The sequence below is a fragment of the Primulina eburnea genome, chromosome 15, assembly GCF_022965805.1.
Source record: "Primulina eburnea isolate SZY01 chromosome 15, ASM2296580v1, whole genome shotgun sequence".
Lineage (NCBI taxonomy): Eukaryota > Viridiplantae > Streptophyta > Magnoliopsida > Lamiales > Gesneriaceae > Primulina > Primulina eburnea.
The window spans coordinates 36,584,276-36,596,524 of NC_133115.1; the positions used below are offsets into that span (position 1 = coordinate 36,584,276).

Below are 12,249 nucleotides of genomic sequence, written 5' to 3' on the forward strand. Positions count from 1 at the left end.
AGGGCACATTCAAATAACGTTATGTCATTAGAAAAAAATAACGTTATGTCATTAGAAAAAAATAACGTTATGGAAACGAGAGAACTTTTAATGTACAACATCTGACTATATGCATGATACTTGTAAGATACTGAAAATTCATAAAAGTAGTTAATGCTACTAAAAAATCAAAATATTAAAAGGAAAAACTTTCAAGTAGGAAAAAGTAGGCCACGTATCCCTCCCTTTCCCTTGACTTTGGGACCCAGTCTCGCCCCCCAACTTCGCCGGGACCACAACGAAATCACACTGCTTCTCCGTATAAAATTTGTAAATATCTGTTCACATTTAGATTTTTCTTGTTTTGGGAATGTACTTATGGTACTTACAAGTCATTATTCTGCATGGAGTTTTGGCTCATTTGAATCGGTGGGCTTTCTTCAAAGGATATGCTTTTTAATTGGTGGCAACTATTAATTTTAAGAAAAAATGGTGGCAGCTACCAAGAATAGGAGATGGCATATGATGGAAGATATACCCTTTGGGTCAGTCAAGATCCCCATTTTGCGTGTTTGAAAATAATGAATTTTTTTGTTGGCCAATGATGTGTATAATGACGGGTGTTATTTTCTTCTCTAGACAACTGAGTATGCTTAGATTTTTTTTTTTCTTGATTTTGATATATTTTTACCATTCTGTTTGGGAATTTACGCGAGATTTTCAGGAGTCTATGGAAGCTGGAATTGAGTTTGTAGCTAAAAGGGTTTTGTTTGTGTGATTGATGAGGTATGATAATGAAATAGTGTTTGGTAGGCCTACATGTAATATTGATAAATTCAATAAATCAGGTTTTATCTCTCTGTATTTGTATTCATTTTTTAAGCTTCTTTTATCCTTTGAAATAGTTTCATACGTGAAGTGTTTCACCGATTCCGGTGCTGATGGCAATTGATTTTTATATGTATATATGTTTTTTACTGTTGATATTATTGCAGGGTTCTTAATCTCTGATGGAGGTGGAATTTGATTCTTCTCTCTTCATATTTTGATGGGATTGAAAAATTTATGTAGTTGGGCTGCAGTTAAATCTATAGGTGATTCGGAGGAGGAGGAATCGTAATTTTTCTTTTTGAAGATGGAATCATAGTAACTTAGATCTCAACAATGGATGAAGAAGTTAATTCCTGGATAAGAAGAACTAAATTCTCGCACACTGTATATCGCCATGCTTCAAGATTGAGATCGGTTCCTTTTATTGTTCAGCCTATTAGAATATCAGGCCGTGTCAAATCCACATTAGAACAAGCTGCGGTGAATCCTAAACCAGAACCAAATGCCATCCAAAATCAGCAACATCATACCATAAGTAAGCCGAGGGCTGTATCCCCTCATCCAGAAACTAAGCTTTCTGATTCTTTCAGGGAAGCCAGGCTTAATCAGAATAGATTCTCGACTCCATGCCCACGAAGGAAAGAAAACGAGAATGGGCTTGTTGACAATTTGTTCCGTAAGGATTCTTGTGAAACCAAGGCTCCTACTCTGAATTCTTCAAGAAACCATAGTCCTCTTAGGCATCTCACTTCGATGAAGTTTCAAGTCGAATCTAAGAGCCGCAAGGAGTCAGCATGGTCAAAGTATTTTGATCATGGTGGGGGAAGGGTCACCTCTGTGGATGCTGCAGATGAGCATATGATTGATCTTTCGAAGTTATTTTTAGGATTGAGATTCGCTCATGGTGCCCACAGTCAGCTTTACCATGGGATTTATATGGATGAGCCTGTGGCAGTGAAAATTATCAGAGTGCCAGATGATGACGAAAATGGATTTCTAGGTGCTCGGTTAGAGAGGCAGTTTAATAGAGAGGTCACTCTCTTGTCTCGTCTCCACCATCAAAATATTATCAAGGTGTGTTCATCATGTTTTCCAATCATAACTTATTATTAGCTACATTTTTTGGTCAAGTGTTTAAGTTTAAAAAATATCCGCGCGTTGTGCGATATTTTGATGTATTCTGCTTATGTCAATTCTGAAAATTAACGTTAATATTGATCCCTCTGTTTTTCTCTTTTCTTTTTTAAATTCAAGCGACCGAATTCATGATGTCTGTAAATGATATTGAAATGTAGCTTGTTGGGGCATGCCGAAAACCTCTGGTCTTTTGCATTGTCACGGAATATTTGGCTGAGGGATCTTTGAGAGCATACTTGCACAAGCTTGAGCATAAATCTCTTCCTTTTCAAAAGTTAATCTCTATGGCTTTGGACATTGCACGAGGAATGGAGTATATTCATTCACATGGTGTTATCCATAGGGATCTCAAACCAGAAAATGTTTTAATTAACAAAGATTTCCGACTCAAGGTAGCTGATTTTGGTATAGCTTGTGAGGAGGCGTATTGTGATCTTCTGGCGGACGACCCTGGTACATACCGATGGATGGCTCCAGAAATGATCAAAAGGAAGCACTATGGACAGAAAATCGACGTGTATGGCTTTGGACTCATTTTATGGGAATTTGTGGCTGGAACTATCCCCTATGAAGATATGACTCCTATACAAGCTGCTTTTGCTGTGGTGAATAAGGCATGTTTTGGTGAAAATATGGGCATTAAAATTATCAACATCTGCTTGCCTTTTAAACCATTTTTTCCCTCGTTTGGTAAAGCAATGCTGTCTTTGATTTTTCAGGATTTGAGGCCAACTATACCTTTGGGCTGTCCACCTACCATGAAAGCTTTGATCGAACAATGTTGGTCTTTGCAACCAGACAAGAGGCCTGAATTTTGGCAGATTGTGAAGGTACTAGAGAAGATGGAGTCTTCATTTGTTTGTGATGGATCCCTCAGTCTGGTGCAGAACCCAACATGTCAAGATCGTAAGAAGGGTCTGGTTAATTGGATTCAAAAACTCGGTCCTACTTCATCCATGCATAAACCAAATCTTTTTCACTTTTTTTTGGTTATTTGACTGGTGTAATTTTCACCAAATATGAATGTAGTTGGAAAACATGTAGACAAATGCCTTTGTAAAAGAAAACTAAACCATATGTGATCATCATGTATTACTATGGTTGAGTCCATTTTTCTCTTTTTCCTTTTGCCTGAAAGTCGGCAGATTGTCCCCCGAGACTGATACTGGTTCCTTATGTCCCACAGCCACTTCTTTATCTTATTTTCCAACATTTTTGAATCTTGAAAATAGTTGAAATGAGTAAATCTAGGCAATTCTGTTTGATACATGACACATGAGGCGAGCCTGTCGTGATGGATTAGGAAAAGCACATTCCACTTAACATCAGGTATGTATCTCGTGAGCAACTCCACTGCCTTATTTTTTCCTTTAATTCATTGAACTATTACAATATTTGTGCAACGCCAAATACTTGCGCCAACCACTACTCCACTAGGCTAATCAACTACTCAACTTTTCATTGTTTTGGTACACACGCGAAGTGTAGATTCATTAGCTTTCTTACAAAGTTGAGCCCGTGTTGCTGTTTAATTTCTTGGCACAAGGAGATGAAACTAACAATCATTCACATGTCTCCCATGACGCCTTTTCTCCGATGTACGACGGGTACTTTGAATCCTGTCGAATAAGGGGAAATGGAAGATAAAAGTGAGATCACTGCTCATTTATTAACTTTCAGGTTCATTTTTTATTGTTGAGTCAAAATCCGTTTTAGGTAAAACTAGGAGCCATTAGCCACGATCCGCAGAAAAATGGCATTATTGAAGTTTTTTGCCTTATTGGATTTGTTTGACTCATAAATGAATTTTGATTCTTTTTTCTCGTTTTTCCAAAAGAATTGTATCGTTAGCTTATAATTGAATTAAAGACATTATAATTTAAAGTTTTAAAATCTCTCTCTATTAGTTCTCAATTCTCATCCATCCCAATAGCACTTGAAACATAAAATTTCAAACAATTTCGTACGCCTTGATAAATTTTAATGTGTTCATTACAAAAATATATTAGAAATCAAATTTAAAATTTTCTTATTTTTATAAGGTTTTTTTATATAAAGTTAATTTGTCGTGACAAAATTATAATAAAAATAGGGGGTTTTGGGTTGAAAAAAATTCTCTATGAAGTTAAAAATTAAACTAAAAATCAAATTTAAAATTATACGACTTTTAAATTTTAATAAGTTATTTTAATTTTTTTCAGGTAAAGTTAATTTGTCGTACAAAACAACAAAATGCGTATTTTGGATAATGAAAAATTCACCGTGACACTAATTTACCTATATTATGACCAAAATTGATAATAATTATTATTAAAAGTTAAGATAACGTATTAAGACAATAATCCCGTCAATGAAGTCATTTTTGAGTACGAGGGGCTTCAAACACAAGAAAGCCAATTGCTTGATCAGCGTTGATTCGCTAATTTAGTTACAATTAATATTAATTGATTCATAACCGCAGTCGGGATTTGTTATATAATATATTCTTTCCTATGCAATTGTCTGAAAAATGGGGGGAAATCTTAAATCAATTGATGATGAGCCTCTCCACAAAGCCCATCATAGTGCAGGCCTAGTCCAAGTTTAGATAAGCCCTTTGACTCTCATCCAGCTTGAGGTGTTCATCGATCGGTTCGGTTCGGTTCGATTCGGTTCAGGTTTTTGGTTTTTTATTTCGGTTTTCGGTTTTACAAATATATAATCCGATATCCGAACCATTTTTCTTCGGTTCGGTTCGATTTCTGCCAAAATGGTTCGATTATTTCGGTTTTGATACAATTATTTAAATTAACAATATAAATATATTATAAAATATAATAGGTTATCTTTTTAAATGATTTCTTAGTAAAATATTTAAATATAAAGTACAAATGAATTACATAAACAATAATCAACTAAGTATTATTCAAAATAATTTTTCATTCACTAATATCATCTCAATAAATAATATAAAATAAAAATAACATTATTAATTTAATTAAATTGCGGTTTTTTCGGTCGGTTCGGTTTTGACATTTATATCCGAAATCGAACCCAATTAATTCCGGTTTTAACATTTATATCCGAATTATAAAATTCGGTTTTCGGTTCGATTTAGTGCTCGATTTTTTCGGTTTGGATTTTCGGTTTTTTCGGTTTTATCCGAAGTTTGAACACCCCTACCAGCTGATCCAGCTGAGCCCATTACTTAGCTCCACAATGGGTTGGTTGTAAAAGACATAAAACACCTTGTGAATAGTCTTTTTTTTCTTTTTTTTTTTTTTTTAATAATTCATATGTCACGTATAGTTTACACAACCTTTTTTATAACTGTATACATTCATCATTTTTCAACAGAGTTAATTGCATCATATTTTGTGAAGGGTTTAAAAGACATAAAACCTCATAAAAAAATATTAAAAAGCTAATTCATCTTTTTTAAAAAAAAAAAATCAAAATGTTTCATAAAAAGCTCAGATATATTTACTTCTTTAGTTTAAATACTTTTTAATATTGAAATTACTTGCATTATATATGTATATGTTCACGTACACACACAACTTATATTCATAAATATAAACTTTATTATTTTAACTCTTAGTTGTATCAGTAATAATTAGTATAATCTAGAAAAATAGAAAATATACAAATAACTTATTATTTTCTGATACATTTAAAAATATGTCAACAGAGAAAAAGTAATACTCGGCCATTCGTCCACTTCAAATATTTTTAATCAAATATAATTTTAACATAATCGTATTTATTTTTTTTCAAGGAAAAAAAAATAAATTGGGAAATTAGACTTGCCTGATTGAAAATTCTTCTGTAACGACAATAAGATATATATATCATACAAGTTTCTATTAAGAATATGAATCAAATACCATTCGTGCACGGGTAAAATGTGTGCGCCCATTCAATAAGTTTGTGATGTATATTAATTAGGATTAAAGCTGAGCATAAATTAATCAGGCTAATTATGTTGTCTATAAACATATATGAATAGGTCTCTCGTGAGATGATTTCACGAATTTCTATATATGATACGGGTCAACCCTACCAATATTTACAATAAAAAGTAATACTCTTAGCATAAAAAAGTAACAATTTTTATGGATAACTCAAATAAGAGATTTGTTTATAAATCATGAGACCTTCTCACACAAGTTTTTTTCCAACATATATATTCAAATTTTGTTTTGCATTCGATTATTATGATGACTAACACACGCAGGACCTTTTTAAATTGGAATATTAAGCAGTACTGCCATGTCAATAATTCGCAAGGAAATTAACCCCATTAATAAAAATCATCATGCATGCATGGACTGTAATGATTTTTAAAAAAAGGATTTATCAAAATCTAATCTAAATAAATTCTATGCATTTCTAAAAAATAAAAGCAAAAACTTATGTGAGACGGTCTCACGGATCATATTTTGTGAGACGAATTTGTTATTTGGGTTATCAATGAAAAAGTATTACTTTATATGCTAAGAGTATTACTTTCACTGTACATATTAGGGTTGATCGTCTCATTGATAAAAATTCATAATACCGTCTCACAAGAGACCTACTCAAAACTTAAGAAAAAGGTGTAATTGGTGAATAGGTTTGATCAATATAATCTTTTCTAAAACTCGGGAATACGAACGAACATGCATAAAAATAATGGAGCTAAAACAATAATTATGTATGCATAAAAACGGGAAAATAAATATATAAAATGTTTACAATCTCCCATTCATATCTATCATTATTGTACCAACATGGCCATCTCCCCTAAACTAATTATAAAAACCAACAGAATTGTTTTTAAATAAATACACGCGCGGTTCATCCCCAGAGATCCATTGCCTGTGGTTTTCTTGAACATGTATGGTTTTCGAAAATTTTAAAATAAAATAAAATCCCAACCACAGAATAAAACAAGGCACAAATACTGAAATACACAAAGGAAGAAAAAGGAGAAGCTAGAAGAGTAATGTCATGGATATATATACCGATATACATGAATAAGCTACTCGACTGTGAAAAACACCACCCAAGTTTATGAGCTAATTAACCTCTTCCGACATGATAATGTTGAGGATGTCGAAACCTTAATTTGGCCAATGAGTTGAGGAAGATCGGAGGTTCCTCTCGGCGCAAAATTTGAATGATCTGATCAACCTTCCAATTTAAAATAAGGAGGCTGAGTTCTCTTGCTGCTGACATGATCACTCCGATCCATTCTAAACCTCTGCCAATTATTTCTCTCAAGTAATTAAGACTCTGATTCTCCTGTTCTGGCTTTTATTTGGAAGAAATGTAAAAGAAACAAAAACTCTATCCACCCAAATTAGACTGAGAATAATTAGAAGGAGGGAGATCAAGCAATATATAAATTATTTTTTCAAAGTTAAGTTGCTAGATCAGAGAAGGGACGGAATTAAGAACCAACATTTGAAGGATCAAACCAACAACCAGCATCGGAGGTGTTCAATAAAAGGGTAGAAGCAGAATCAGTGGAATCAATCTGTTGATCAACAGGATGATATAGGTTCCAATCCAACCTGTTCTTCCCTTCTATTTTATATTCCTTTTCTTTTATATCATTCTCGTTGAGCATTTGCATACCATCGAAAGGCATCAAACCTGGAAAGTTACTACCTGGTGGAGTAACATCCTTCAATCCCCTTGTTACATATTTCTGATGTTGAAAGCTAGAAAAGGAAGTCATTGTTGAAGTGGAAGCCACAAAATCTGAAGATCCGAAAAATATAGGATCAACAGCAACAGATGAATTTGAAGTGCTTATGACATCTTCGATTTTCTTGACTCGATCGAACCCGTCTTTGTATTCATTGTTCTGAACAAACCCTAATCCGAGACCATTGGTCTGAGGTAGATGAAAATCGTATCCGTTGCTATCATAAGTAACCCTAGGAGAACTAAACCTGGAAAATGAAAAGTTGAGCCCAGGATAATTAGTGGGTAGGCTGTAAAACATTGAATTACTGGTGTGATTTGCAGTTGAAGATAGATCTGTCTGTTGCTGAACTCTAGGGCTTGTGGTAGCCGTTGAATTAGCAGTAGAGATCCCATCCCCAACGTTGGCAGGCTGCACCGGCCTTCTCACCCTCTTGTTCTTCCTGCATCCGCCACCAACGGGGACGTTTCTTAAAGTCCCGCCTCTAGTCCAGTAACGCTTACAGGCTTTACAAAAGTGCCTAGGCTGAGACAAGCTGTAGTTGTTATAGTAACAAAACTTTGTATTGGAAGAATCGCATCGAGGGCAGTTGAGAGACAGCTGCCGTTGATGTTCCTGCAGACTTGTTTTTTCCATAACCTTACCTTTTGACGTTGAAGCCATGAAGTTTTTCTGATCATTTACTTTCTGGTCCTGAGCAAACAAAGGGAAAGAGAAGTCCTGTCAAGATGGCGTGTTTTTGAACGGCACAGCAGGGATATTCCCATGACAAAAGCTAAGAAACAAAAAATGGGGTCCGGTCGAATTTTCAAATAATTGAGACAAAGAGAGATGGGAAAGAACCTGTGGCAGACTCCATTGATTAGTGGCAGTCATCTTCTTTTCACAGTTTCCAAGCATTTCCTTTCTTTGACACAATTGAGAGAATAATAGATTGGTTCGAAACAAATAGGAAGAAGACAAAGAGCAGGTACGATGGTGCGTGGGAAGTGAGAACTGTTTGTTGTGAATTAATTTGCTGTTTGATCAGAGAGAGAAGAAGAAGTGGGCTAGAATGATTCGAAAAGGAATTAGCTCGTTGTTTAGTTCTAATTCACGTGAAGGGATTGGTGTAGAATGAACTAGTGCTTTGACCCACTTTTTAATTGTGAAATAATACGTACGTGGTTATTATAAAGTACTCTTGCTCCATTTGAATTGCCCATAAATTCATCACATGCTCGATGCTTCAGCAGCCTGTCTTTCTCTTATTATTTACAATATTAAGTGGTTTTCTTTTATTAAAAAACAGTTTAATGCATAAACATTAATGCAGTTTATAATAAATGAAAAAAAAATCAATAATCTATGCTCTCTAAAATTAAAATGAAACGATTAATTTTCTATTTTGATCAAATTCATAACCTTATATCACATTTATTACAAATTATATTCTCCTAGTTTATCATTCGCATGATAAATTACTTAACAAAGTATATATATCAAGTCACTAGAATTCGAGCTTAAAAAATTTGAAAGTCTATAAAATACTCAAATGACTTTAACTCAACTCAAACTCTGTCAGACTGAACTCACATCGAGTTTTGTTCGAATAGTTGAAGAACTAGACATGAGAATACATATTTGTGGACTGGAGGACATCCTTAGTCAAGATAGGACAAGAAGTGTGATCTCGAGAAATCGAAATGGAATTTTGCAGAGCCCAACGCAATGTATCTTCACAATCCACACATTCTTTTGTTGTAACCCGAATCACTTTATCACATTCTTTTATTTAAAAATATATATAAACTGCGATGTTAAATGTTAAGTCAATCATCGGGCCCCGGCTGTGCCTTTCCGTCGTAATTAATTTCGGGTATTGTATCCACTGTCACGTCGGGAGATCCTACAAGGGCCATCGATAACTCTTACAGCATTCAGATTGCGTTAGTGACCAAGATGCAAATATTCATGTTCATAGTAATATTAGGTTACAGTTCAACTTTATGCGGATAATATTATACTACCTAATTACTAATATAGTACAAGAAATGCATGCATAATGACGTGAAATGCATGTTAAAAAATAAAGTAAAACTTATATGAATTAAAAAATATTACTTAAAACCCCTTTTTATTATAATATGTAGAAATACTGAAAGATGTATGTATGTTCAATTTATTAAAATTAATTAAAATTAATAAATAAAATAAAATCTATAAAAATATTGAACCAAGTTAATTAATTATTGATATTATGTGTTGCTTTCAGGTCTTTAAATGAAGTGTATGACATCATCTGACAACAATTTTTTCCCGATAAAATCTGATACAGAAATATTTGAGACTTGCCCAAAATTGTCGACTATATTTTAATAATAAAGAATTGGACAGCTCCCAAAAAATTCCAAAGAGAAAGCGCCAAGAAAACGCATGTGGATGTCTATATCTTTGGATCATAATTAAACCACGCTTTATTAGCAAACGCCTGTTTAATTTCCAGCAAATATATATATTATTTAATGTTCTGATCAGTTCATTAATACACTAAAATAAAATTAAATAATTTGAAAATTTATAGATTTTTTAAATTATACTCAACAAATATGCGATTATGTCAAAATACAACACAATCAATTGTCTTATAGTGTTCTTTTGAACGTATACTTATATAGTTAAAATAATTATCCAAACATGATTTTGTTATTTTGAGATCAATTTTTTTTCATAATTTTTAAATAAAAGTCATATTATCATATAAAAATATATATAGATCAAGATATGAATAAATTTAAAAATAAAAAATATAGATTTAGATGATTTAAAAGGAAATACTATTTAAAAAAACTTTCAACAATGAAGTTATATTGATGATATAATTATAATTTTAAATAAGACTTGACTAAATCATTTAAAATTAGTTAATGTAATAATCTCTATTATAGTAAGATTATATATATATATATATATATATATATATATATATATATATAGAACGAATTGATGTAATTATACATGAGTAGGCTTTGATACGAAATTGATTTTCAAGAATTAACAATAATCAGCACGAGCTAGCTAGCCCACATGTCGTGTGGCAGCTCGGCTTCAAAGTTAATAATTTATATATAATAAAAAAGAATATTAATATTTGTTTGGAGAACAAACGGATTTTGTAGAACCCCAAGGGATCTCTTGAATCTACTAACATTCCACCGAACGTACGTACCACTCACTTCCTTCATTATTTTAAAGGAAGAGTTCTTATAATTTTCATTTGAAAAAAATGTAATTTAATTCATTTTGAGAGAGGGACAATGCTGACTGTTAACTCATAAAGATTTAATCAAGTAATTATTTTTTAATTGAGAATATGTTTGATGTTAATGGCAGTTGACTTAGGTTGAGGGCCGGACCTTTTATGAGACTAAAGAGGCCATCGCCTCATGGTCTGATCATTGAGGGGGTCTAACACACACACACACACACATGTATATATATATATATATATATATATATATATATATATATATATATATATATATATAGAGTTGATGACTTGTTGAAATAATTTTTTTTGGTTTAATATTAAATAAAAAAAGAATAATTTGATTATTTTTTATTTATAATTGATCAGACTTAATCTTTTCTACAAGTTTGGTTTGAATAATTTAAATAATATCAAGAGACTTCGGGGCATTTGTTGAGTTTGGAGAAGTTACGAGTTAGTCTTTAACTATCTTGATCAAGTATTATATATATAGAAATTCAACAATTTTTTAAGATGATACAGTGTGTGGTAAAACTAAATGATTTATTTTCAAATACTTATATTACCTATAAGATTTTGTTAACTGTCCTAGTAACAGTTGCATAAATAGAAAGAAGTTTATTAAAGTCGAAGTTAATAAACATCACAAAATAGACTAAATGAGCTAGCTATGTTGTTAATTGACAAAGAAATTATCCGAAAACTGGATTATACAAATTTGATATATATTTTTTCCTCTAAAATAGCTAAACAATTATTATTTATGTAATTATTTCAAATATTTATGGACTTATTTTTTATGTAATATATTGTTTTTTGTATATTTATTCTTTTATTATTTGCTAACTGAATTTTAACATCATTTATAACAATAAGAGAATCCAATTTTAAAATTTTCGCTTCAAATCTCATGTTACCATGGCATTTGTCTATTTATGTTTGCACGAGCGAAGAAATCAAAATCCTGCATAATTATAGCTCGATGCATGCGTAAGTACGTACTACTAGTTTTATATGTGTCTGTTCTTTTGCTAAAAAAATTGAAACCTAATTACTTACGATAATTTATTCTCCGTCCATTTAAATTCTAGCTTTAATAAACAATGACATAGTTTAAATTTTTTAAATCTCTTCCAGCCTCAACTTAAGCTAAATTCCGTATTATGATCTGTATCTTTTTCCAAACATTTTCCATTTATATATATACATTTATTCCTTGAAAACTTTCGTTTGTGCGACATTAGGTCCCCAAAGTCTCGGTCGAGTAGTCACAACCACCGGCCAGCCACCAGCACTAATCTGCAGATGGGACCAGCGCGCGGAAGGAATCCCACCAGAAATGGCCAAATGAAAGAAACTCGACCAGCACGATTATGGA

The 12,249-nt window shown here is 32.4% G+C and overlaps 2 protein-coding genes across 5 annotated transcripts; one reads left to right on the top strand and one right to left on the bottom strand.

Annotated features, from left to right (window-relative positions):
* The first annotated feature begins 258 nt into the window (after nucleotides 1-258).
* On the top strand, nucleotides 259-3,057 carry LOC140815207 (serine/threonine/tyrosine-protein kinase HT1-like). Of its 4 annotated transcripts, none has more exons than XM_073174330.1 (5): nucleotides 259-309; nucleotides 704-765; nucleotides 975-1,884; nucleotides 2,106-2,561; nucleotides 2,667-3,057. In XM_073174330.1, the coding sequence occupies exons 3-5, from the start codon at nucleotides 1,144-1,146 to the stop codon at nucleotides 2,943-2,945; spliced, it is 1,476 nt and encodes a 491-aa protein (XP_073030431.1). In that variant the 5' UTR covers nucleotides 259-309; nucleotides 704-765; nucleotides 975-1,143; the 3' UTR covers nucleotides 2,946-3,057. The 4 variants fall into 4 exon arrangements, with proteins under 4 accessions (XP_073030431.1, XP_073030430.1, XP_073030429.1 ...); XM_073174329.1 differs by lacking the exon at nucleotides 259-309 and adding an exon at nucleotides 353-626; XM_073174328.1 differs by lacking the exon at nucleotides 259-309 and adding an exon at nucleotides 353-524.
* A 3,535-nt stretch (nucleotides 3,058-6,592) lies between these two features.
* Nucleotides 6,593-8,745, bottom strand: LOC140814692 (uncharacterized). Its single transcript, XM_073173757.1, has 2 exons — nucleotides 8,465-8,745; nucleotides 6,593-8,314 (listed from the first exon to the last, which is right to left on the bottom strand). Exons 1-2 carry the CDS (start codon nucleotides 8,519-8,521, stop codon nucleotides 7,361-7,363), a joined length of 1,011 nt encoding a protein of 336 aa, XP_073029858.1. The 5' UTR covers nucleotides 8,522-8,745; the 3' UTR covers nucleotides 6,593-7,360.
* Nucleotides 8,746-12,249: the final 3,504 nt, after the last annotated feature.

Excerpts from the sequence above, each read along its gene's own strand:
- LOC140815207 (XM_073174330.1), top strand. The coding sequence starts at position 1,144 with ATGGATGAAGAAGTTAATTCCTGGATAAGAAGAACTAAATTCTCGCAC. Across the intron at positions 1,885-2,105 it reads ACCATCAAAATATTATCAAG|CTTGTTGGGGCATGCCGAAA; the intron begins GTGTGTTCATCA and ends ATTGAAATGTAG. Across the intron at positions 2,562-2,666 it reads CTTTTGCTGTGGTGAATAAG|GATTTGAGGCCAACTATACC; the intron begins GCATGTTTTGGT and ends TTGATTTTTCAG.
- LOC140814692 (XM_073173757.1), bottom strand. The coding sequence starts at position 8,521 with ATGCTTGGAAACTGTGAAAAGAAGATGACTGCCACTAATCAATGGAGT. Across the intron at positions 8,315-8,464 it reads ATCAATGGAGTCTGCCACAG|GACCAGAAAGTAAATGATCA; the intron begins GTTCTTTCCCAT and ends TTGTTTGCTCAG.